At 56.3% G+C, this 23,082-nt stretch overlaps 1 protein-coding gene and 2 long non-coding RNA genes across 4 annotated transcripts; 1 reads left to right on the top strand and 2 right to left on the bottom strand.

Annotated features, from left to right (window-relative positions):
* Window positions 1-1,692: 1,692 nt before the first annotated feature.
* Window positions 1,693-3,890, bottom strand: LOC120391927. The gene is made up of 2 exons (XR_005591536.1): window positions 3,851-3,890; window positions 1,693-2,227 (listed from the first exon to the last, which is right to left on the bottom strand). It is a non-coding gene; the product is annotated as an uncharacterized LOC120391927 (long non-coding RNA).
* A 1,795-nt stretch (window positions 3,891-5,685) lies between these two features.
* LOC120391759 lies at window positions 5,686-18,268 on the top strand. Its single transcript, XR_005591470.1, has 5 exons — window positions 5,686-5,774; window positions 6,188-6,971; window positions 13,330-13,520; window positions 14,089-14,217; window positions 18,142-18,268. It is a non-coding gene; the product is annotated as an uncharacterized LOC120391759 (long non-coding RNA).
* PRSS57 (serine protease 57) lies at window positions 15,426-22,208 on the bottom strand. 2 transcript variants are annotated; one of them, XM_039515823.1, is made up of 7 exons: window positions 22,071-22,208; window positions 21,447-21,501; window positions 19,620-19,870; window positions 18,708-18,861; window positions 18,181-18,325; window positions 16,470-16,730; window positions 15,426-15,642 (listed from the first exon to the last, which is right to left on the bottom strand). In XM_039515823.1, exons 2-7 carry the CDS (start codon window positions 21,470-21,472, stop codon window positions 15,490-15,492), a joined length of 990 nt encoding a protein of 329 aa, XP_039371757.1. In that variant the 5' UTR covers window positions 21,473-21,501; window positions 22,071-22,208; the 3' UTR covers window positions 15,426-15,489. The 2 variants fall into 2 exon arrangements, with proteins under 2 accessions (XP_039371757.1, XP_039371756.1); XM_039515822.1 differs by lacking the exon at window positions 22,071-22,208 and adding an exon at window positions 21,942-22,011.
* Window positions 22,209-23,082: the final 874 nt, after the last annotated feature.

Genomic DNA, 23,082 nt, shown 5'->3' with positions numbered 1-23,082 from the left:
CCCATTCAGGGAAATTACACAGGGGTTAATCATGCAAAACGCAGTTGATCAGACTGGGTGAGCCCGTCAGTCCTTTCTGCACCTACTGCCCCTGGGTCAGATTTGAAGGTGGCTGTGTTGGTACATCCCATTTTCGAGGCAGTACGGATTTGTAAACTGGGCACTGGCCTGGGTGCCAGGCCTTGGTTCTGTTCCTGGCCCTGCCAGTGACGTGTTGTGTGACCTTGGGCAAGTCACTTTCTCTTGGTTTCCTTCTCCGTTAGACAGGGATAGTGAGACCTGCCCAACTTTGGAGCCTTTTGAGATCTCCAGCATGATAGCACGCTCCGGTGGCCCCCTGAACGGCACGCAACTTCCCACGGTGCAGCTCAAATGCCCTTAATGCAATTTTATACATTCAAGCCATATTGCTGCAAAGTTGGACCACAGTCACTTTAGTTCCCCATAAAAATGGCTGGGAAACATCACTGCATTAATGATATTTGAGCTGGTCTGTGGAGGTGGGGATAGCATGTTTACTTTGTCTATGGACAGCTTAGATCCTGTCTCTGGTTTTCTCTCATGCCCCTGGCTGAATTCAATGAGACTGAGAGTAGGGTATGGGGCCAGATCCTGGGATCATTTACAAGTAAGGACACTTTTGGAGAAAGAATAAATAAGCTGCATGGAGATCATAGAATCATAGAATTCAAGATCAGAAGGGACCATTATGATCATCTAGTCTGACCTCCTGCAAGATGCAGGCCACATAAGCCGATCCACCCACTTCTTAAGCAAGCGACCCCTGCCCCATGCTTCGGAGGAAGGCGAAAAACCTCCAGGGCCACTGCCAATCTACCCTGGAGGAAAATTCCTTCCCGACCCCAAATATGGCGGTCAGCTGAACCCCGAGCATGCGGGCAAGACTCTCCAGATGTCTCAGTTTCTACTTTTTACTGAGAAACGTCTGCTCCCGTAGCTGAGATTGGGGCACAGATTCACTTAAAATAACAACAGCACATAACACTGGCTAAAAGAGCAGGAGAGAAAAGCAAATTCCTAGAGGCTTTGCACAGGGATCAGTCTGGCTGGTTCAGGCTGAGCCAGAAGGGGAGAGAGAGAGAGAGAGTGTGTGTGTGTACACAAGTCTCTGCAAGTGCGAGTGCATGTGTGCGCCTGAGATTGTGTGTGTGTACGTGTGTACAAAGTGCCTGTGTGTGTGGTTATGCATTTGTGGGTCTTTGAGGCCACACACGAGTCTCTGTTACGTGCATGGGTGTGCGCCTGTGTTAGTATGTGCCTGTTTTTACATATATGCGAGCAGACCCCATGGCAGTCAGGCCACTCCCATAGCTCTGGGCAGGTGCAGGGAAGCCTTGTCTCTAAGCTTGCTCAGCACAAAGCATTTACAGTAGCCGAGATGATCAGCCACATGGATAGAGCCGGATTTAATTCCAGCATTAACCAAGCCTCTGGTTTTGCACCCACCAAACACATGCAGGTGCAGCCAGTGGCTTACACCTAACATGCCCTTGCAAATAACAAGGGAGGCGGGGGAACTGCCCCAGAAAACTCTGAAGCCCATGTTTGAATGCGTGGCCCACACGGTAGCGAGGCAGAGGCAGGACAGACTGGCAAACCTCTTCTTCCCATGGGTGAGCAACGACTTCCATGATGGGTGTTTTTCCTTACTATTGTTTGGACTACAATAGCACTGAGATCACTGACACAGACCGAGGCACAGTCCGTGCCACAAAGAGCAGCTCGCCCAACATGCTACAGCAGGGCTGGGGCTGAGCTGATGCCTATGCCCGCTCCCTAGCCACTAAGCCACACCGCTTCCCCCAGGAGCAGAGGTGTACACGGTGAGTAAAGGATTTCCCGACAGATTAGTTTGATCAGGTGAGTGCCTGGGACACTGGTCTTCCAGGGTAGAACAGTGCCCCGTGTTCCTTTAAAGGAGCTTTCTTCCTTAAGTGAACACACATCCCGGCTTGGAATCTGGCCACCCAGATTTCTCTTATGAATCGGGCTAAAAACATCAACACTGCCCCTACTGCAGACATATCCTCATGCGCCCCAGCCGGCCCCGGTGGGCTTGGAAAGGCCCCTCCGGGCTAGCAGGTGACGAATGCACTGTGGCACTGCCTTTGCTCCTGCACAGTTGTGACTGGAATGAGTCAAGCCTCTGGCAAGCATCTGTTTCGACTTTGTGTTGGGGTTTTTCCAGCCTGGCCAAGTCTCCTCTCTATGCAGAAGAAAGAAAGAAAAAAAACCCCAAACCCTCAAATATGTTCCTAATATCAGCGTGTGCCATAAAGGTTTGGTATTTCACAACACAACTCCAGTAATTAATTGAGTCCCGATGTGTGACTCTCCCCGACACCCCCCCACAACCTCATCCTTTGCGAAATCACAGGACGGGTTGTGGCGATGGCTGGGGTTCTTCACCACAGTCGCTGTGTGTGTGTTTGGGGGCGGGGGGAACACACGAGTCTACTCAAGGAGTTTGCTCTCAAGGGGTGATAACTGACCCGAGTGCAGAGACCTAGCACCCACCCCACCCCCTGGGCTGCAGGGACCTAGAACACAGCCCGCCCCCTGGGCTGCACGGACCTAGAACACACCCTGCCCCCGGGGCTGTAGGGACCTAGAACACAGCCCGCCCCCTGGGCTGCACGGACCTAGCACACGCCCCGCCCCCTGGGCTGCACGGACCTAGCACACGCCCCGCCCCCTGGGCTGCACAGACCTAGAACACAGCCTGCCCCCTGGGCTGCAAGGACCTAGCACCCGCCTAGCCCCCTGGGCTGCACGGACCTAGAACACAGCCAGCCCCCTGGGCTGCATGGACCTAGCACCCGTCCCGCCCCCTGGGCTGCACGGACCTAGAACACAGCCAGCCCCCTGGGCTGCAGGGACCTAGCACACGCCCCGCCCCCTGGGCTGCACGGACCTAGAACCCACCCGGCCCCCTGGGCTGCAGGGACCTAGAACACACCCTGCCCCCTGGGCTGCACGGACCTAGCACCCGCCCCGCCCCCTGGGCTGCAGGGACCCAGCACACGCCCCGCCCCCTGGGCTGCAGGGACCCAGCACACGCCCCGCCCCTTGGGCTGCACCGACCTAGAACACAGCCCGCCCCCTGGGCTGCAAGGACCTAGCACCCGCCCCGCCCCCAGGCTGCACGGACCTAGAACACAGCCAGCCCCCTGGGCTGCACAGACCCAGCACACGCCCCGCCCCCTGGGCTGCACAGACCCAGCACCCGCCCCGCCCCCTGGGCTGCACGGACCTAGAACACAACCTGCCCCCTGGGCTGTAGGGACCTAGCACACGCCCCGCCCCCTGGGCCGCAGGGACCTAGCACCCGCCCCGCCCCCTGGGCTGCACGGACCTAGAACACAGCCAGCCCCCTGGGCTGCATGGACCTAGCACCCGCCCCGCCCCCTGGGCTGCACGGACCTAGCACCCGCCCCGCCCCCTGGGCCGCAGGGACCTAGAACACACCCTGCCCCCTGGGCCGCAGGGACCTAGAACACACCCTGCCCCCTGGGCCGCAGGGACCTAGCACCCGCCCCGCCCCCTGGGCTGCAGGGACCCAGCACACGCCCCGCCCCCTGGGCTGTAGGGACCTAGCACACGCCCCGCCCCCTGGGCCGCAGGGACCTAGCACACGCCCCGCCCCCTGGGCAGCACACGCCCCGCCCCCTGGGCCGCAGGGACCTAGCACACGCCCCGCCCCCTGGGCAGCACACGCCCCGCCCCCTGGGCCGCAGGGACCTAGCACAAGGCCTCAGCACCACCAGCGCCACTTAAGTCCCACTTTAGCCCCGTGGGTGGATGTGGGACCCTAATGCCCAACTCTCACCGTGGTTTGCCCTCATGCAAATTTGGGCCCCGCTGAGTGGGTGGGGAAGGGGAACAGCCCCCTTCTTATTGGCCGCCTGCCTCTCTGCCCGCCTCCTCCGGGGCAGAGCAACCAATCAGAGCTCGAGCTCCCTTTCCTGCCCTCCTCCCCTCCTGGGAGCACCGCGTGGGCTCCGCTCCCTCCTCCTCCCGCAGGACCTGCAGTGCCGGGCGGCCGGGGGGGGCGGAAGCGCCCCTGGAGCTGCCCCCCCGCCTTGGGAGGGGAGTGGGGGCGCTGTTGCAGCCCCCAGAGCTGGGAGGGGGAAGAACCCCGGGGGGAAAGTGGAGGTGAGGTGCTGAAATGGGGGTGGGGAGCTGCTGGGGTAGAACAGGTGGGGGTGGGTGGGGCAGATTTGGGGTGAGGTGGGGCTGGGTGGGGTGGAGGAGATGGGGCAGAACTGGTGGGGCTGGGTGGGGTGGGGCAGATTTGGGGTGAGGTGGGGGCTGGGTGGGGGTGGAGGAGATGGGGCAGAACTGGTGGGGCTGGGTGGGGTGGGGCAGATTTGGGGTGAGGTGGCGGCTGGGTGGGGTGGAGGAGATGGGGGCAGAACTGGTGGGGGCTGGATGGGGCGGGGGCAGATTTGGGGTGGGGTGGACGAGCTGGGGCAGAACTGGTGCGGGCTGGGAGGGTTGGGCAGATTTGGGGTGAGGTGGCGGCTGGGTGGGGTGGAGGAGATGGGGCAGAACTGGTGGGGCTGGATGGGCGGGGCAGATTTGGGGTGGGGTGGACGAGCTGGGGGGCAGAACTGGTGCGGGCTGGGAGGGTTGGGCAGATTTGGGGTGAGGTGGCGGCTGGGTGGGGGTGGAGGAGCTGGGGCGCAGAACTGGCAGGGGCTGGGTGGGGCAGATTCGGGGTGAGGTGGCGGCTGGACTGGTGGAAGGGGACTACAGAACTGGTGGGCGTCTGGGGAGCGGGACTGATTTGGAGACTAGGGGCACAGGGTTGATTTGGAAGTTGGGAGGAAGAATTCATTGCCGGGCAGGGGACAGGCAGATGTGGGGGGTGAAAACTCCTGCAGCAGGGGCCAAAATCCTCCTACCCAACACGTCTGGGAGTATGGACAGCACTAACACACCTTCTCTCTCAGTCTGGGGATGGGCAGTTCACCAACTGTTAGGCAGACTGAAAAAGCCCCACATAATCTCTTTGTAAATTGGCCCCCCCCAAAACACGTGGCCATTTCCTGATTTGTTGGCATCCAACTCATTAAATTTTTGATCTCTTGAGATTGGCAATACTCTGCGTGGAACCAAAAGGGGGCTCATGCCTTCTGCTGGGCTCCCTGAACATGGGTGATTTTCAGATTTCTCCGTTCCTAACTCAAACCCTTCCAGGTCCCATGTTCTGCCTTTGCTTATTGACGTTGGGTCAGATTATGCTCCTCACCAAGCATAGACATGAGTTGCTGCTGAACTGCTACGGTTTGGGAAGGTCGGGAGGCCGGTCACCGAGGAACCAAGTAGGGGGTATCCACAATCTGCAGCTATGGTCTGTGTCAGCATGAAGAGGGTGGGGGATAAGGAATGGCTGATGGCTCCAGGAATATGTAGACCTGGTGGGTCCATACCCAGCTATATAGCCCAAAGGCTGCTGCAATAGTAGCCCTGGTGCTGTCTGGCTAAGTATTTATAAGTGAGGTATCTCAGTGAGGACAGTGAGGTATCTGAGTGAGGTATCTCTCAGGGACGTCTCTGACTAAGGTCACAACTTTCCCGCTCTGTCTGAAGGCTGTCGCAGAGAGATGAGTCTTGTATCTCGCTCTGTTGTGGTAGGATCCATGGTCATCGCATCCCATACCCCTCCCTGCGCCCTGTGGGAAGTAGTAGTCATAACAACAACCTCCAGCTGTTATCATCCAGAGATGTCCAAGCGCTTTACAAAGGAGGTCAGGATCCTTATCCCCATTTTACAGATAGGGGAAAGTGAGGTGCAGAGAGGGGGCGTGCCTTCCCCATGGTCACCCAGGCTGCCAGTGGCAGAGCTGGGAATAGAACCCAAGTCTCCAAAGTCTCAGTCCCATGCTTTGTCCACTATGTGTCATTATCCCTAATGTACAGGTGGGGAAACTGAGGCACGGTGAGGCAAAAGGCCTGATCCCATAAGGTGCGGAGCAGTGCCCACTGCCCTCAGTGAAGTGAGTGGGACATGAGAGTGTTCAGCACCACAAGGGATTGGGCCCTAAAGGCCCATCCTCCTATGATAGAGTCATAGCAGAGCCAGGAGGCCATAACCCTTGGTCCCTTGCTTGGTCCCTGAGGTACCTTTTAAATGTACTAAACTTTGTTTCCTGGTTTACAGGATTTTCATCACTAGCCTTGCAGCTTCCACAGGGAACCTGCCGTTTCAAATCCACGACCAGTCACCAGTTCACTCCCAGCATGAGCCCAGTTTCACTGGCCGGTTCTGCAGGGTTGATTGCATTGACAGAGTTGTGCAAAGCAGCTGGAATATACCTGTAAGTCTGGTCCCCTCTCGTTACCTGATGACTTTAAATGATGCCACCAAAAACATGCAGGTATTTGCATGGCCCAGACTTCGGGGCGACTAGATACCGATTACTTAAAAACGTGTTGAAGTTAAACGGCTGCTGAACTATTGAATCGACATAAAGCCCCAGGCGATGTGGTTTTAATAATCTGCTGGCTTTCAAGTAACATGCAATAATCGTCCCATTAACATCCACGTGAAACACACATCCGAGGCCCTGTGCTCATTGAGAGAGGAGCCCATGATTTGCCAGGGGCCTGTAACTCCCTCAGGATGGTACCGATTCCCTTCCCAAGCTAAGCCTCATAAACTTCTATTGCCTCCAGCGCCTATGGCTGCATTCGAAGACTCTCCTCTTGAACACGGCACCAAGCTGGTTGGGGGCTTGGACGCCACCCACGTGGTTCTCAGACTGTCTTTCTTTGATGGTTAAAAGGGATTGTGGAGCGAGACCAACTGAATTCAATCCTGACCGACTGTTTCTAAGCGAAACAAGCTCCCTGGATATTCTGAGGGCTTCAGCCTCAGAGCGGGGGCCAGCATCTTAGCATGACCCAATGGAGTCTGGGAAACTGGAGCCTGATCTGCACTAGAGGTTAGTTTTGAAGATGTCCCACCACTGCTGCTCCCCTGACTTCAGTGGGAGGGGAACTGCACCTCCAGTTAGTCCTGTGGGTTCCCTAAAGGGTCGACCAGTGCGGGGCTAAGGAGGGAAGGGCGTGTGCAAAGAAAGACTAGCCTAATCCGGTGTCTCTGTTCCTGGCTCTTCCATTGACTTGCTCCGTGACCTTGTGCAAGTCTTGTCTAGTCTCTTGTGGCCTGTAACACTTTGGTCTAATTTTAGTTGTTGGGTTAGTGTGCGGGTGTTGAGTGGATGGTTGGCCTGTGATACACCGGAGATCAGACACGATGACTGGGTAGCCTCTTCTGGCCTTAAACTCTCTGACTGTAGCTCACTCAGTCTCTCTGTGTCTTGGTTCCCTTATCTGGCAGGGACGGGGAACTGTACGAATGCTCAGCGATAGAGCTGGCTGGGAAATTTTTCCAGGGAAAGAGTTGATTTCGACACATTTCCCATTCTGAAAAAAAGTTGGAAATAATAAGTTTAGAAATTGTCAGTGTCCCATTTTTGGATGGTTTTGAAATGAAAAGTCCCATTTTCAGTTCAAAACAACATTTCTTTTAAAATGTAAGTTAATTTATAGGCAACGGCTTTTTAAAATAAAAAATGTCAACGTTGAAATAAACATTTTGAAATGATCAACAGAAACATTTCAATGGACCCAAACTGACTTTTTTTCCCTGATTTTCAGTTTGCCAAATTTTTGAGATTTCCACTTCTCATCCTGATTTGGGACAGGCAAGTTTTTTGAAATCTTGACGAATGTTGCCGGACAGGAAATATAGTTCCTGCCCAGCTCTGCTTTGCCCCAGGGTCCCCGATCTAGAATGCTCCCGTAATATAACCAGAACAAACACAGTCCCTACTCCAAAGATCTTACAGTCCAAGTAGAAATCACAAGATGTTCCCAAAAGGCAGCTGGCTCCTTAGAGAGGTAGAATCTCTTGGAACTTGAGTCAGGGGCTGGTTGCTTGTTTTGCAGTTGTTATTTCTGTTCTCTCTCTGATTAAATCCAAATGCTTTCAGCTCGCCAGGGAGGTGCATGTCAGAGCCAGGCTGCCTCTAACTTTACCTTGCAGTGTGTATTGTGTGTGGCTGGCTCTTCCCTCCTTTGATTAATCCATCCTGTCTGGCAGCACCTTTGCCCCGGGAGCTGGAGCGTGGTTTTAGACTTAGAGTAAACCCTCCTTCCTTTAATAACAATATTGCGAATGAAATCCTGGTGCAAAATACAAGCTTCTCCCCTGGCTGGCTGCTGGCAGGGTAATTCATTCATTTGTAATTGATTAATATGGTGGGAATGCAGTTTAAACAGCAAGACAGTCCCTGCCCCAAAGATTTAGCAAAGCTAACGTGCGACAAGAGACCGCGTGGAACAAATGGACGCCCGTGGCAAGGTAAAAGTGTACTGATTGTGGTTAGTGGAATAAGCAGTGGACAAAACACGCCCATCGCCTTGTGTCCTGTAGGCATCAAGGCAGAGGGGGTTCTGAGGGAGGAGAACATAGGGCCTTTGGGTCTGACTCCCATATCTGTGAGGATCTGGGCTGTTAGGAGCTCTTCCCAGGCCGAAATGCCCTCGCTGCTCAGGGATCAGTGCTCTTAATCTATTGCAGCCCAGTGTGTTGCCATTAGAAGCACTGTTACAATGTGTTTGTATTCAGTAGCACTAGATGCCCATGCCAGGGTCAGCGCCCTGTTGTGCAAGGTGCTGTACATACTCATAGTGAGAGACAGGCCCTGCCCCAGAGAGCTGACAGCCTCAGGAAGGGAGCAGAATATCTACAGACGGGCACCTGAGACAGAGAGGTGAAGGGCCAGATTTCTAAAGGTATTTAGGTGCCTAATGGTGCAGGTAGGTGCCTAGGAGGATTTTCAAAATGCCTCTGTATGTTCGGTTCCTAACTCCCACTGGTTTCTTGGGATGGGCCTGGACTAGAACCCTGGACCTAGACGCTAGATCCACTCTCCATACAACCCCATGCCCCACCCCTTCCAAGCATGGAGGATTGGAATCCGGGTCTAACCCTGAATCCTCCAGGCCGGTCATTCCTGGCTCTCAAGTGCAGCCCCGCGGCGAGGTTGGGAAGCGTTTACCAAGGCCCTGCGGCAGATGGGGAAGCTGCAGTGCAGGACGAACATGCGACTTGCCCAAGATGCCCCACGGGGCCAAACTCTCGCCGGGTGTGAGCCTGCCGAAGTCCACGGAGTTGTGCTAAGGATGCGAATTTGGTCCGGGGAGTCAGGAGAAATAGAACCCAGGAGTCCTGGAGCTGTTCTCCAACCACTGCACCCCTGCCGCCTTCCTCTTATAGCAATTCAGGACCACCCCAGTCTCTCAGGCGCTGTCACTCACCCACCAACTTATGGATGGGCTGGCTGCAAACCGAAGGGGGAACGTCTGGGTTGGATTTCATGGCAAATGAAACCAATTGGGAACCCGAAGGGAAGGAGGAGAAATGCTCCAGCGTTTGGCTCCAGGAGTGAGGCATCCTGCTCTGCGCAAACGATAAGTGGGGGAAGAATAGACTGAAGGGGAGTTGGGAGTTTGCAGCTGGCCTCCCAAAGGTTTTTTGGGAGGCAGTGTTATCTAATGGCTAGGGCTCTGTATTAGAAGATCTCTTCTTGGCTCTGCCACTGATCTGCTGCATGACCTTGGGGAAGTCACTTCCCCATCTCTAAAAGGAGGATCCTGACCCTGGAAAGTGCTCTGAGATCCAGAGCTGAAAGAGCTACGTGTGCTGGCAGTGGAGAGTTTCAAAAGTGACTTAGGTGCCTACGTGCCATTGGTAGCATTCATGCGCCTCAATCCCTTAGGTGCTGAGGATAGCCTGTCCCGTGTGTCTTTTCTGCGTCGCATCCTCCCTCTCTGCCCCTGGAAAGACAGGCCTGCGCAGAGAGCGATGAGGAGCCACTGGCTGGCTCAGGGGAAGGGCGGAGTATAGCGAGCTCACCCCACGTCCACCTGCGTAAATACAGGATGTCATTGCCGCGCTCGCTTCGCTGCCAGCCCAGGGATTGCTGGTTCTCTCATCTGTCTGCTGGTGCGGGGGTGGGTACAGGAGCCAGGGGCAGATGGGCTGTGGTTTCACAAGAGAGGCCTTTGTTCTTTTCCTCGAGGCCCGCTCCAGACTCCCATTGCTTTTCCGGTCAGCCTGCTGGGTGTGAATTTACCACTGGGTTTTGACAGCCTTGGAGGCCTCTGCTAATCCGCAGCACGGACCGCGCCAGGGCAACACCTCTCCTGTACCGGGCCTCTGCTGGCCCCTGGCCTGGGGAAGGGAGGGAGGGAGGGTTGCTTTCCAGCCCATTCAGTCCTGGGCCTCTCTGTTGCAAGTGCTAATTGTTCCCTCATGCAGCTGTGTTGGGGGCACTTGTCTACTGGAAACTTGACTGAGACCTGCCAAACTCATGCCACCTAGGATGGCAAACAGCCACCAGGACTCAACACCTTTGTCATTGCCAGCGTGGGCTGGGCCCATTAAACCCCCTCCGAGTCATCCATTCTCCCCAGCTCACTAGCCGGAGACATTTTGTCACCGTAACACTTAGAGGCCCCGTTGGTGCGTCCCTGCCCCGAGGAGCTGTGTCGCTAGACAAAGGAAGGTTTATACTCCCCAATTTATCCTCAGGGAACTGAACCCCAGAGAGATGCAGTGACTTACCTAAGGTCACACACTGAGTGGGTGGCAGGGCATTGAACTCAGTTCTCCTGACTCCCAGCCCAGCGGTCAATAGGCTTGTAAGGGGCATTCGCTGGGGCTAAGGTGGCCACTGATTGTGGGCACCCAGCTTTGTTGCCTGATGCAATTAGCCGGGGCTTCCCAGCTCTCCGCTGCACGGGCCCCAGCGCGACACAGCAGCTGCGTGGCCGGAGAAGTGCTGTTTACGAGCTGCGAGGTTTAGCGCCCCAGTGGAATCCGGCTGGCTCCAGCCCTGGCCCGGGAGTGGATGACTCAGCTGGGATTCCTGCACACGGGTCACTGGGCCGGGCCGCTCTTTGAAGCCCAGGGCCGCCGTTCGTCCCAGAACGCTGCCTCCTGCCACGGAACCGCCAGCCTAGGGGGTTCTGTAGCTCACATACCTCGAGAGATGGATGCAGCTGCCTCCCGCTCAGACCCTGCTTCCTGGATCGGTGTGGCAGGCTGGGCCGAAGCAGAGAAATCTCAGCGTATCGGGAATAGGGTCACTTGTTCCACAAGGAGGTCCGATGGCTCTGCAGACAAGTGAAAGGCAAACTCTGGCTGAGCTCCAGGCAGCTCCTCTGCCTGCCAGGGAGCGTGGGCCTGGGCCGTTGCAAAGATGCAATGATCCTCCCCATCAGTCTCTCCTGAAGGATCACCCCTTCCCTCCAGCCTTCAAAAGGCAGAGACATCCTTATGGCCAGGCTGCGCCGCCTTCTGCCTTTTCTCAGGCCTCTCTCGCTCAGGATGGAGTTGGCTGACCCCATCCTATAGCTCCTGGGCTGTCGAGGAGCGTCGGAGCCGTATGCAACGCTGGGCACGTTCTGCCATTGACTAGGGGGCACCTGGCCGCGCGGTCATCGACTCAGCTTTCTGCATTCAGTCTGCACCTCGGAAAGGAGCCGTGGGGCCAGTAGTCCCAGCAGCCAGAGGTAGAAGCTGTGACTTTAGCAGGCTGGGCCTCCCGAGGCAGATCATAAGTAGGCAGTGTGTCAGTGGGGGGTGGCTTGGGAGAGGCAGTGTTGACTAGTGGTTGCAGCAAAGGTGTCTCTCCCCAGCTCCTGGGAACGGCGTGCTGGTTAGTAGTTACTGCAGCGGACTGGGAGCTAGGAGTCCCGGTTCTATTCCTGAGGCTGCTCTAACTTGCACCCAGCGCTGGGCAGGCAGCCCCGGACTATGGGGACCATAAAGCTACCTTTCCCTTCACGCTGCTCCGTCCCTTCCCCAGGAGCAGCGTAAGACAGCAGGGGGTAAAGGGGGCAGGTCTCTGTGTCCTCGGGATGCCCTTTGGGGTTTTCTCCATGCCTGGGGCCTATCGCAAGCCAAGCCTGCTTGGGGATGATGCAGCCCCGCTGGTTAAGAATGTGAGAACGGCCCCAGACTGGGTCAGACCAAAGGTCCATCCAGCCCAGTGTCCTGTCTTCCGACAGTGGCCAGTGCCAGGTGCCCCAGAGGGAATGAACAGAACAGGGAATCATCCAGTGATCCAGACCCTGTCGCCCATTCCCAGCTTCTGGCAAACAGAGACTAGGGACGCCATCCCTGCCCCTGCTGGCTAATAGCCACTGGTGCCCATGCGCCCATCACCTCCTCTTGCGTGGTCCCCTGGAAGTAGCACTCCCAGCCCAGGCGACCGGTTTGCCGCATGAAGGCAGAGTAAGGCGTTCAGCTCCGGTTTCCCTGCATTCGCCTTACACGCTGGCTGCCTCCCCCCCCCGCTGTTCTGGGGCCAAGCTAATAGATCTCTAATCCCACCCCTGGGGAAACTGTCAGCTACAGGATCTGGCTGGGGCTTGGGTCCTGTGAAACAACGCTAGGTCTGCAAGGGGGCACTGAGGGCTTTGTTCTGCGTGGCTCGAGAACCAGAGGCCACTGGGCAGGTAACATCCCCAGGCGCATCAGCCCGGCCACGTGTCCAACAGGAAAGCAACAGCAGCCCCCAGCAGCGGCTCCCTTTCCACCCGCATTGCGTGTGGCCTGTGCCGGTGGCCAGCCAGGTCCCAGGAGGAGTCTCGGCTCGTTTGACCACTGTCGCCAGTTGCGTCAATCGGGGGGGGAGGGGATCAAGCCCCCAGCGGTGCGGCTTGTGCTGTGCTGGCTGCTGCGGAGCGATGGGCAATGCCAAAGCCTGCCCCGGCACACGATGCCGCCGGCCAGCAAGGCACAACTCCTCCTGGGGGTTCTGAAGGCACCAGCCCACTTCCCTTCTCTCTGTCTGGAGGGGGGAGGGAATAGCAGAGGCCGCTGGATATGGCGAAGCAGGGATGAAAGGCTTCTGGAGCAGGCGTTGGGACTGATTCTCATCTCGCTCACCCCGGTGTAAAGCAGGAGGAGCCCCAGTGTTTGTACTGTGCCTGGTCCATGATTGTAAGGACCCGTACGTGCAGAGGTAAAAGTGGTGTAACCAGAATCGGGCCCAGTCTGCCCAGTGGCAAGAGCACAATCCTGGAGTCAGGACTCCTGGGTTCTGCTCCCAGCTCTGCAGCTGACTCACTTAGTGCTCTTCAGTAAGTCTCTTCCCCAAGCTGTGCCTCGGTTCCCCCATCTGTAAAATGGAGAGGATAATTACTCCGGAGGGCATTCTGCGCCAAAAAGATTAAAATTCTGCGCACAATGTTTTAAAATTCTGCAAATTTTATTTGTCAAAGAAATGTGGAGGCTCCAGCACGGCACTGGGGAGCACAGGCCACGGGCTGCACACGGGTGGGAGATCACGGTGCAGCTCCACCCTGGAACACGGACTCAGCGGTGAGGCTGCACCCAACCCTGACACAGCACAAGGACCGGGCCTGCCCCAGAAACACCACAGGGCCCTGCCCCTCCATGCCAGGTGCACCAGGTAGGCTCAGCAAGGCAGGATCCAAGTGTGGGGGGATCCAGATGTGGGTTGAGTGGCTTCTGGGTGGGGCAGTCTGGGTGCAGGTGGCTCAGTGGGGGATCCCGGTGGGGGGGGGGATCTGGATGCACAGGGGCTTGTTGTGGGTGCAGTGGTAATGGGACTCTGCAGGGGGGCCCAGGTGAAGGTGGTTGGGGCTGGGTGTGGGGGGCTCAGTGGGGTGGGGATCCAGATGCAACTGACTGGGGCTTGGTGGGGTGGGGATCTGGGTGTGGGTGGCTCGTCGGGGTTGTCCAGGTGCAGGGGGAGTGGGGCTCATTGGGGAGGGTCTGGGGGGGGGGTGGCTTGGCAGAAGGGTCCGGGTCTGGATGCACAGGGGTTGGGCGGATGGAGGAGCAGCTCCCTGTACAGGGATCCTTCCCCCTGCAGCTGAGGAGCGGTGGGTGCAGGAAGCACTGGGGGGGTGAGTTTGCAGAGCTCCCTGCAGCCGGGGGAGAAATCTGGGGGTGGGATGCCTGTGCTAGTCCCTGATGCCGTGAGGCTGGCTCCATCCCGGCCCCGTTCTTTGCAGGGTAGATGGACCCTGGGACGCTCCGCTGAGCTGTGGGCTTTGCATCAGGCTGTAAGTAATGCAGCCAAATACGCCCCCTGCTGGCGGACCAGAGAGCAGCAGATCTCTTATTGCACTGCAGGTATACAGGTGAGACCTGCCCCCTTTACCCACTGACCCCCACCCCAGCCCTGCTCAGGTGCACCACAGAGTGCAGCTGGAGAGCCAGCGCTCCTGAGGATCTGCTCCAAGGCTTGCCCCGGCCTGGGTGTCCCAGCGATCCTGGTGCAATGAACCCCTTCTCCTCAATTCCTGCCAGTGCAGAGGGCTCACCCCACGCGTGCCGGGGCTGCAAAGACCAAGCACGTGGCTGCCTCTTGCACACGCGGCTGGGGAGAGGCTTGGGCAGGTTCCTTGTATGTCCATGCAGAGCTAGCCCCAGTCTACATCCCTACATCTCAGCGGCTCCACCACGCTGCCTCCTTAGGCTGGAAATCTCCAAAGGCAGCAGAGACAGACACACAGGGACCGAGCTCGGGGAGGAACCCTTTATTGAGGAGCAGAAACAAAGCGGAGCGAGCAGCGATGGCCATTCCAGCTCCTCCCGGCGACGCGTTTCTGTCCCTGCAGGGCGATGGCTGCAGGGATACTAGAGCACTGGGCAGGTGTCAATGGAGCATCTGCCAGGTTTTCAGGTGTCTCCGGAGCAGAGGTTTGTAAGTGGAAGGCCCCAGCGTTGCAGGCCCGGAGGCTGATCCTGATCAGGGGGAGAGTGGGGCCCACGCGGCCTGGTGGTGTTCAATCCTGACCCCCTCTGAGCTGTTGTATTACATCAAGCAGCATATGAGGCTGGGGGTGATGATCCTCCAGGCAGCCTGGGAAAGGCCACGTGTCCTGTACACCCATTTCGGGAGGCCGCGTGGGCCCAGAGGGGCACAATGCTACCGCAGAGCTAGGCTTGTCCTGAAGTACCTCAGGCACGACGATGGGCATCACCCCTCTGCCCCTTTCCCCTGAGCATCTCCAAGCGCGTCACAGATACTAACCCCTGAAGCCTCCCCCAACAGCCCCGTGAGGCAGGTACCTTTCTCCCCCATGTGACAGATGGGGAAACTGAGGCACCGTGCGAGGCAGGGACTCAGCCAAAGGTCACTCAGTGGCCAAGTGGGAATAAAACACACAAGCCCCAGCTGTGAGTTGCCACTAGACCACACGCCCCCCACAGAGCTGGGAATAGAACCCGTGAGTCCTGATGCACATCCCCTCCCCCGCCCATCCTAAACACCAGCCCCTACAGACTATAATGAAATGCACATTAACTGCCCCATAGAGAACGATCCCTCCCTCTTTTTCATAGTCCCAACTTCCTTCTCTTCGGCATCCCCGTCGCACAAGGAGCCCCCAGAGCTCTCGTCTCCAGTATTAAAAGCGCTTCAGGACGTCATGGACCCAGGAGATGTAGTTGGAAATGCGAGTGTAGATGTCTGGGTACCTGCGATTCCCGCACCTCTGCCCGGAGAAGGAGACTATGCCGTGTACCCTGCCCCCACAGATGAGGGGGCCCCCGGAATCCCCCTACAATGCAAGAGGAGACCTGTTAGCACAGGACGGGCCTGGCTAAGGCTGGAGGAAGAGGAAAGCCTCAGGAAATCAAAACTCAGCCTGAAGCTGGCCCTGTATCGCCCTAGGCAGACGAGAAGGCTCAGGACTGGATTGCAGTGAATATAAAGCAGATTCCTTACTGAATGAGGCTCCTGGACACCGACAGACCCTGGGGTTCGCTCTGGCTCCCTATTCCCCTGACTTGGTCTTGAGAGAGAGGGTGTTGCTGCCTGCGCTCCAAATAGCAAGCCCCTGGTGTGGGGAAAGTTTCTGTGGCAGTAGCCTTACCAGGTCTGGCTGGGTGTTGTGGATGTGAAAGGCCACAGGGCACTAGCCCACAATCCTGACGTCTAAAAACCATTTGGGCGACTGGGCACTGCAAGGAAACTTGGGAGTTCTGGCTGGAGCCAGGAGGAGAACGTCAGTGTTGGAACTGGAGTGGGCATGGTACTGGTACTGCAGGTGGCATGGAGAAGGCACTACTGTGGGGAAGATCACAGCCCCAGCTTCCCTCCAGAGCACGGCCATGGCTGGGTCTTGCCCCAGAGCCCTAAATGGCCCCTTCAAGGATTGAACTCACAAGGGTCTAGCAGGCCAATGCTCAAACCACTGAACTATCCCCCACCCCTTTTGTCCTGCTTTGAGCAGGGGGTTGGACTAGATGCCTCCTGAGGTCCCTTCCAACCCGGATATTCTATGATTCTATGCAAAAATCCCTAATCAACTAGTGAAAACCTTGGCTGGCTGGGTCTGGCGGCGTGGGCTCGGCAGGGGCGCCTGGCAGAGGAGAAGGCGCTTACCGAGCAGACCCCCTGCAGCGTGCTGTTCAGGCTGGCGGCACACAGCATGTCCTTGTTGACGTGACCCACCCACAGCGCCTTGCAGATCTTCCTGTCCACGATGGTCGTCTGGGTCTCCCTGAGCTCGGTGGGGACGGTGCCAAAATTGGAGGTGTCGCCCCAGCCCAGCACTCTGCAGACGACCCCAGGAGGGAGGTCGGTGTTGGCTTTGGGGAGCCTGATCCGCTTCACAAACTGGTTAAACGTGGCCGACGCGTTCAGCTGGGGAGAGGAGAGCAAACGGGGCCTGTGTTAACACTCGGGGGGGCGTCTGTCTTGGGTGCTAGTGGCTGAATCTGGAATCTCCTTCCTTAGAGGTTTTTAAGGCCCGGCTTGACAAGGCCCTGGCTGGGATGATTTAGTTGGGATTGGTCCTGCTTTGAGCAGAGGGTTGGACTAGCTACCTCCTGAGGTCCCTTCCCACCCTGAGATTCTATGTAAAGAGGGTTATGAGCCTATTACTGCCCCGCTAGCTAGTGGAGTGGGCAGGACAGACGCCGGCTTTCAGCAGGCCCTGGCTGTAATCGCTGCTGGGGGACGGTGATAGAAACACAGCCCCATTTCTTGGTTTATCCACCCACCCCACCCCCAGCTCTGGTTTTGCCTCTCCGACTGCACAGGAGCCTGGCTCAGCATCACATGCTGTTGAAAGCAGCAGCCCCTGCAGTTTACCCAGCGGCTCCCGTTTGCTTAGGTTGCTGCCTAGCTGTCACGCAAGGAGAACATGTCGAATGTGATCGCTGCGGGGTTCGGGTCGAGCCAGCGATGGCGCAGCCATAAATCCTTCAGAGCCTCTGCTCCCTGCACACGCCGGGGCCAAACCCAGCCTGGCTGCATAAGCCATTGCAACTCCCCTAAAGCCCCCAGACTGGCAGCAGGGCGGAATATTTTTTTTCCCAGAGCTGTAGTGCCCCCTAGTGGCTGATTTATTTATTCCTTTCAGGAGATGTCCTAATTCCACTGCACAGGCAGCGACTGATTTTTTTCCATTCTATTCTGACCCACATCCTGTGCCACCTTCACACAGGAGACAGGGGCTGGTACTGGGGCTGCTTCTGTCCTGCTGCTGGAGAACAATGTCGGGCTGTCCCACTGCTGCCATGAGAAATGCCCCTTGCTGTGTCCCGGGGAGCCTGGGCATTTCTGTCACAATAGACCCTGGAAGGGGGACAGCGGGGATTGCAACATGATGGTGAAACCTACTCCATTTTTGTCCCTGTATTTCACCTCCTCCCCCACAGTCTCCCCTAAGGCCAATGCAAACCACTCAAGTTCCTCTGAACCCACCGGCTTTGAGCGGCTCTGATCTGCGCCCCATACAAATACCTGCCTCCCAGCTCTGCAGGCTGCACTCTTGATGTGAACGGGACATCAACTGATTAGTCATTTACCCCTCTGGTCGGCGTTTGCTGCGGTGGGTCCATTTCAGCCCTGCTGTGACCTCTTCTGGCTTTAGTAGGGTGGTCGTCCCAGGGGGACATTTGAGCCTGATTTTCCAGTGGGGGTGGGGGATGGAAGGGGAAGGAGCAGAAGATGGGAGTTTGAGTCCCATCCCCTGTGTAAGGTTGGACTCAGAATTTTGGAGCAGCTGGAGGTTTTCATCGGGGCTGTGAGCTTCTCTCTGTCCCCCCAGGGATCTAAGGAAACTCCTGATGTGACAAGGGCAACTCACTTCCAGCATGCGGATGTCATTGTGGACTGTCCGGGCGTTGAAGTGCGGGTGCATGACGGATTCCCGGAGGCTGAAGATCTGCTGAGAGGCCTCCTGGTGTTTCAGGGAGTGAGCCCCCAGCACGATGCGCACAGCAGGGGAATGTCTGAAACGCACGGCGAGAGGGATTGAAATCAGCACGGGACTGGCCTGCCTGGCGCAGCGCAGGGCTGTAGCCAGGAGCAGGCTGGAGAAAATAAGGGGACGGGAGCACAAAATGGGGTGCATGTCCACCCGAAAGGGGCAGGGGTTGAGCTGCCCCTGCTGGGATTTGAACCTGTGTCCCCAGCAAGGGTAGAGATTTCAACTAGGTGCTTTGGTTTTGTTGGGCTGGACTCAGGGCTCCTGGGAAGGTCCCTGAGCTGAGCAGTGGGGCAGGCTCTCCTCCACCCCTTGCAGTGACTGTCAGCGGAGCAGGGTTTATTTCACACCCCTGGGGAATGCAGCCATCAGGGCCAAATGGGGCCCCCCGAAGCGCCGTGACTTACCTGGGAATCACACAGTGAGCTGCCGTCATCACCCACTTGCGCCAGACCAGGAATCCCCCGCAGACGTGCCGGCCATCCAGCTGGATGGAAGCAATGTAGGGCCGGGAATGGGGCTTGACTTCGTTCCCCCCGATAATCCAGCTCCCCAGGGCACCTGTCCCAAACCAAACAGCTGTTTTTTGCGGGGAGGAAAGAATCCACCCTCCAGAATGGATGATCTCGGGGTGGGGCTAAGCAAGGATTATCCTGGGAACCGCAGGGCTGTGGGAATGGCTGTGTCAGAGCATTGGGGGGGGGACACACCAGGGGCTGGATTGGGCAACCCTGACTCAGATGAGTCGCCCCGTAGGGGTCAAATCCGACTCTCACACACGTGGGCGCGGCTCCATTCACTTCCATAGGGGCTGTACCCACTGGCGGGGAGGTGACATCTCTCCCCCAGCCTGCGGCACAGACCCTACACACACCCCCGGTCAGGGGAAAACTCAGCCATTCCTGGCTCCCAGACCCAGGTGGAGGACATGAGCTCAGCCATCTCTCTAGGCACTTACGCTCAGGAGCATGGGGGGGAATCCTGGCCCCACTGCAGCCAATGGCAATTGTCAGAACGCTGCTTGACATTGAAAGCATTTCTCTTCACCCCTCCCTGGGAGGCAGGGCTCTCATCCCTCCTTTTGCACCGGGGAAACTGAGGCATAGAACTGAAGCGACTTGCCCAAGGTCACCCACTGCAACTGAGACAGTGCTAGGAATTGAAGCCAGGTTGACACCCTAACCACTAGGCCATGCTTCCTCCTCCTATACTTAGCCACCCATCTCAGCACCTTCTGAGCTCAGACACCCTCGCCGCATGGGTCCTCCCCACCGAGCCCCTGCTCCCCCAGGGGGGCATCACAGTCTGTTTTCCTTTACCTGCCGGGATGAGCACAAGGAGCAGCAGGCTGGTGTGCCCCATGCTGTCTCTGCTCCTGCACGCTGGGGGCGGACGGTGAGGGCTGATGACTGAGGCTCTGGGGGAGAGGGTTAAGTAAGGCCGGAGGGCGTGGGAGGGTCTTGCGGTGCCACTATCCCACATAGCTAGGTGGCCGCTCGGCTCTCCACCCGCCCTGCTCGACTTGGTTCCTCTTCGGTTTGCAGGCTTGTGCAACCCCTTCTCCCGAGCCCTGCGGGAAGAGCCCAAAGGGAGAAACCTCAGGGTTCATGCAATGGCAGGGGGGCGATTTAGACACACAAAGGATAGTTCACACACACGTGGATAGTTCTCTGAAGATGTCCACGCAGTGTGCAGAGGCGGTCAAAAAAGCAAACAGGATGTTAGGAATCATTAAAAAGGGGATAGAGAATAAGACTGAGAATATATTATTGCCCTTATATAAATCCATGGTACGCCCACATCTCGAATACTGTGTACAGATGTGGTCTCCTCACCTCAAAAAAGATATTCTAGCACTAGAAAAGGTTCAGAAAAGAGCAACTAAAATGATTAGGGGTTTAGAGAGGGTCCCATATGAAGAAAGATTAAAGAGGCTAGGACTCTTCAGTTTGGAAAAGAGGAGACTAAGGGGGGACATGATAGAGGTATATAAAATCATGAGTGATGTTGAGAAAGTGGATAAGGAAAAGTTATTTACTTATTCCCATAATACAAGAACTAGGGGTCACCAAATGAAATTAATAGGCAGCAGGTTTAAAACAAATAAAAGGAAGTTCTTCTTCACGCAGCGCACAGTCAACTTGTGGAACTCCTTACCTGAGGAGGTTGTGAAGGCTAGGACTATAACAATGTTTAAAAGGGGACTGGATAAATTCATGGTGGCTAAGTCCATAAATGGCTATTAGCCAGGATGGGTAAGAATGGTGTCCCCCTAGCCTCTGTTGGTCAGAGGATGAGATGGATGGCAGGAGAGAGATCACTTGATCATTGCCAGTTAGGTTCACTCCCTCAGGGGCACCTGGCATTGGCCACTGTCGGTAGACAGATACTGGGCTAGATGGACCTTTGGTCTGACCCGGTACGGCCTTTCTTATGTTCTTATGTTATGTTCTTAAAGGGGGCCGGGACTCCGGGCCTTTACAGGGAGCAGCTGCGTTATCGGGCAGCGCAGAGGCCCCAGCCGAGGGGTTCTGCAGACGTGTTATTCAGGAGCTGGCTGATCCCAGGGGTCCCGTCTGGCCTTGGAATGGCAGAAAAGTCAAGGTCCCATTACACAGGGTCCGGCCCACATGCACAGCGAGGGACAGTCCCCACCCCGAAGCGCTCGCGATCGAAACAGATGCAGGATTCTTATCCCCATTTCACACAGTGGGGCCGAGACCATCCCAAGGAGAGTCGGGGGCTGCCAGGAACTGAACTCTGAGCCCCAGAGCAGCCCCCCAGCACTCACGGCAAGACAGGGAGGGACGCTTTAGTCTCATTTTCTAGCTGACAGCCCCTGAGACAGAAAGAGGCCGGGTTGAGTTTCAAGACAAACCCTGGTTATCTTTCAAAGCGAGCCTGGCCCAGTTTATGGGGCTGGGTGGAAAACAACCTCTCTGAGCACTTGGAGGGAGGGACTGTCTCTTCCCACATGTCTGTACAGCACCTAGCGCAAGAAGGCCCTGAGCTCTCTGGCTGCTACTGTAATACAAATAAATAATTATTAAAAAGCATGTGACTATGGAAGGCTGCATTGCCTACTGGTTAGGGCCCTAGTCTGGGGCACAAGATGCTCGAGTTCTTGTCTGGCCTCTGCTACTTACCTGCCGTGTGAGCTTTGCCAAGTCATTTCCCGTCTCTGTGCCTCAGTTTCCCCATCTGTAAAAATTAAGATCATGGGCCCAGTGCCTCAAAGGTATTTAGGCATCTAACTCCCATTGAAATCAGTGGGAGTTAGGTGCCTAAATACTTCTCAGGATCTAGGGCCTGGTACTTATGCCCCTCTGAGAGGCTAGAACAGGTAGAATAAACCTCTTAAGACTTTCCATAGCACCTTTCACTGTAGTACCACAGCTCAACAATTCTCTGCTTTTTCCCCCCAAACCCAGGTGAGACTTGGTGGGTTTGGCTCAGTTTTACTTTATATATAAAAGCCCCCACTCCAAACCAAATTTAAGGGCTGGGATAAAAATGGGGAATAAGACCATAGGGATCAAAACTAGGGAGACAAGATTGCCATGGAGCTTCCAAGACATCTAGTTAGTGGGTGACGTCTGCACGTGTCAGCTGGAAGCAGACAGCCAGCCTGCCAGCCTCACCTCCACAGCACCGAGGCTTCTGCCGTCAGCACTTGGCTGCAAGCATGAGGCAGGATGGGATCCAGCTCACCCTGCCAGAGCTGCACACACGCTGCAAGCTAAGGGGAGCAGCCATGATAAAGTGCGCACCTGAGAACCGGGGACCTCAGAGAGCAGGTGGGAGTTGTGTAAAGTGGATGGTTTTACTCCAATGCTCTTCTGGCTCTTACAGTGGAAGAATTTTACATGTTTGGCCTGCAGAACAAACCTGAGATCCAAATTTCAAACCCTCCCCAAGAAGTTCAGACCCAGAATTTTATTTCCATTAGAGAGAGAAGGACTGTTGTGAATTTAGATTCCCTGTTCAAATGCACCTGCAGATCTGACAGCTTGGTTCAGCCCATTCTAGAGATAAGGGTCAGCTGTGAAATTTGGATCTCACTTCTAAAGTCACATGCAGATCCAGGGGTTTGGGTCAGCCCATTATAGAGACAGGAGAAGTGGGCAAAGGATTTTCCCCACCAGTCTGGGAAGGGGTTTGTAATCTGGAGATCTGATCCTATCTCTGCTGATTGGATTCAGAGTCATCAAGTGCTCTTAGGCCTCCAAGAGTGGAGTCATTCAGGCTCCTGCTCTGGACTTTAGGCTTGATGCTTTCAACACATGGATTTCCCAACCTAGTGGTGGTTTTAGATTCGCCATCTTAGCTTCCTGAGTCAGTTTCTTGAAGGAAACCGTTGTGTCGAGGGGGGGAAAAAGCCCAGACTTTCCTGGAACCCAAAATTTCTTTCTTCTCCTGTGGCTGCCGCTTCCCCTGGGTTCATGCAGTATCCAGCCAGCAAGATCATGCACTAGATCGAAGCACTCAGTAGAACACCTTGCCTCAGGTCCCTGCTGGCAGAGACACCGCTGTTTATTACGCACTTAGCCATAGCTGTTTGTTTAGATACTATAAATGCACCCACAGCCAACCCAAATTGCAGGGCCACCTTGGTGCCGGGGGGGCTAGAACTCAGGTCTGCCTGGTTTTGCAAGCGGCTGAACAGTTCTGAGTCCCTCCGGTAGAGGCCAGGGGTGCCCCATACAAATGCACCTGCCAGTCCTTAAAACTGAAATGGTTTCAGTTCCCAAGGAACCACTGTCACCTGCTGGGGGAGGAGAG

This window comes from Mauremys reevesii, linkage group 26, assembly GCF_016161935.1.
Source record: "Mauremys reevesii isolate NIE-2019 linkage group 26, ASM1616193v1, whole genome shotgun sequence".
NCBI classification, from domain to species: domain Eukaryota; kingdom Metazoa; phylum Chordata; order Testudines; family Geoemydidae; genus Mauremys; species Mauremys reevesii.
Note: the sequence above shows the minus strand (reverse complement) of the source record. Positions and strands in the feature narration are given on the sequence as shown.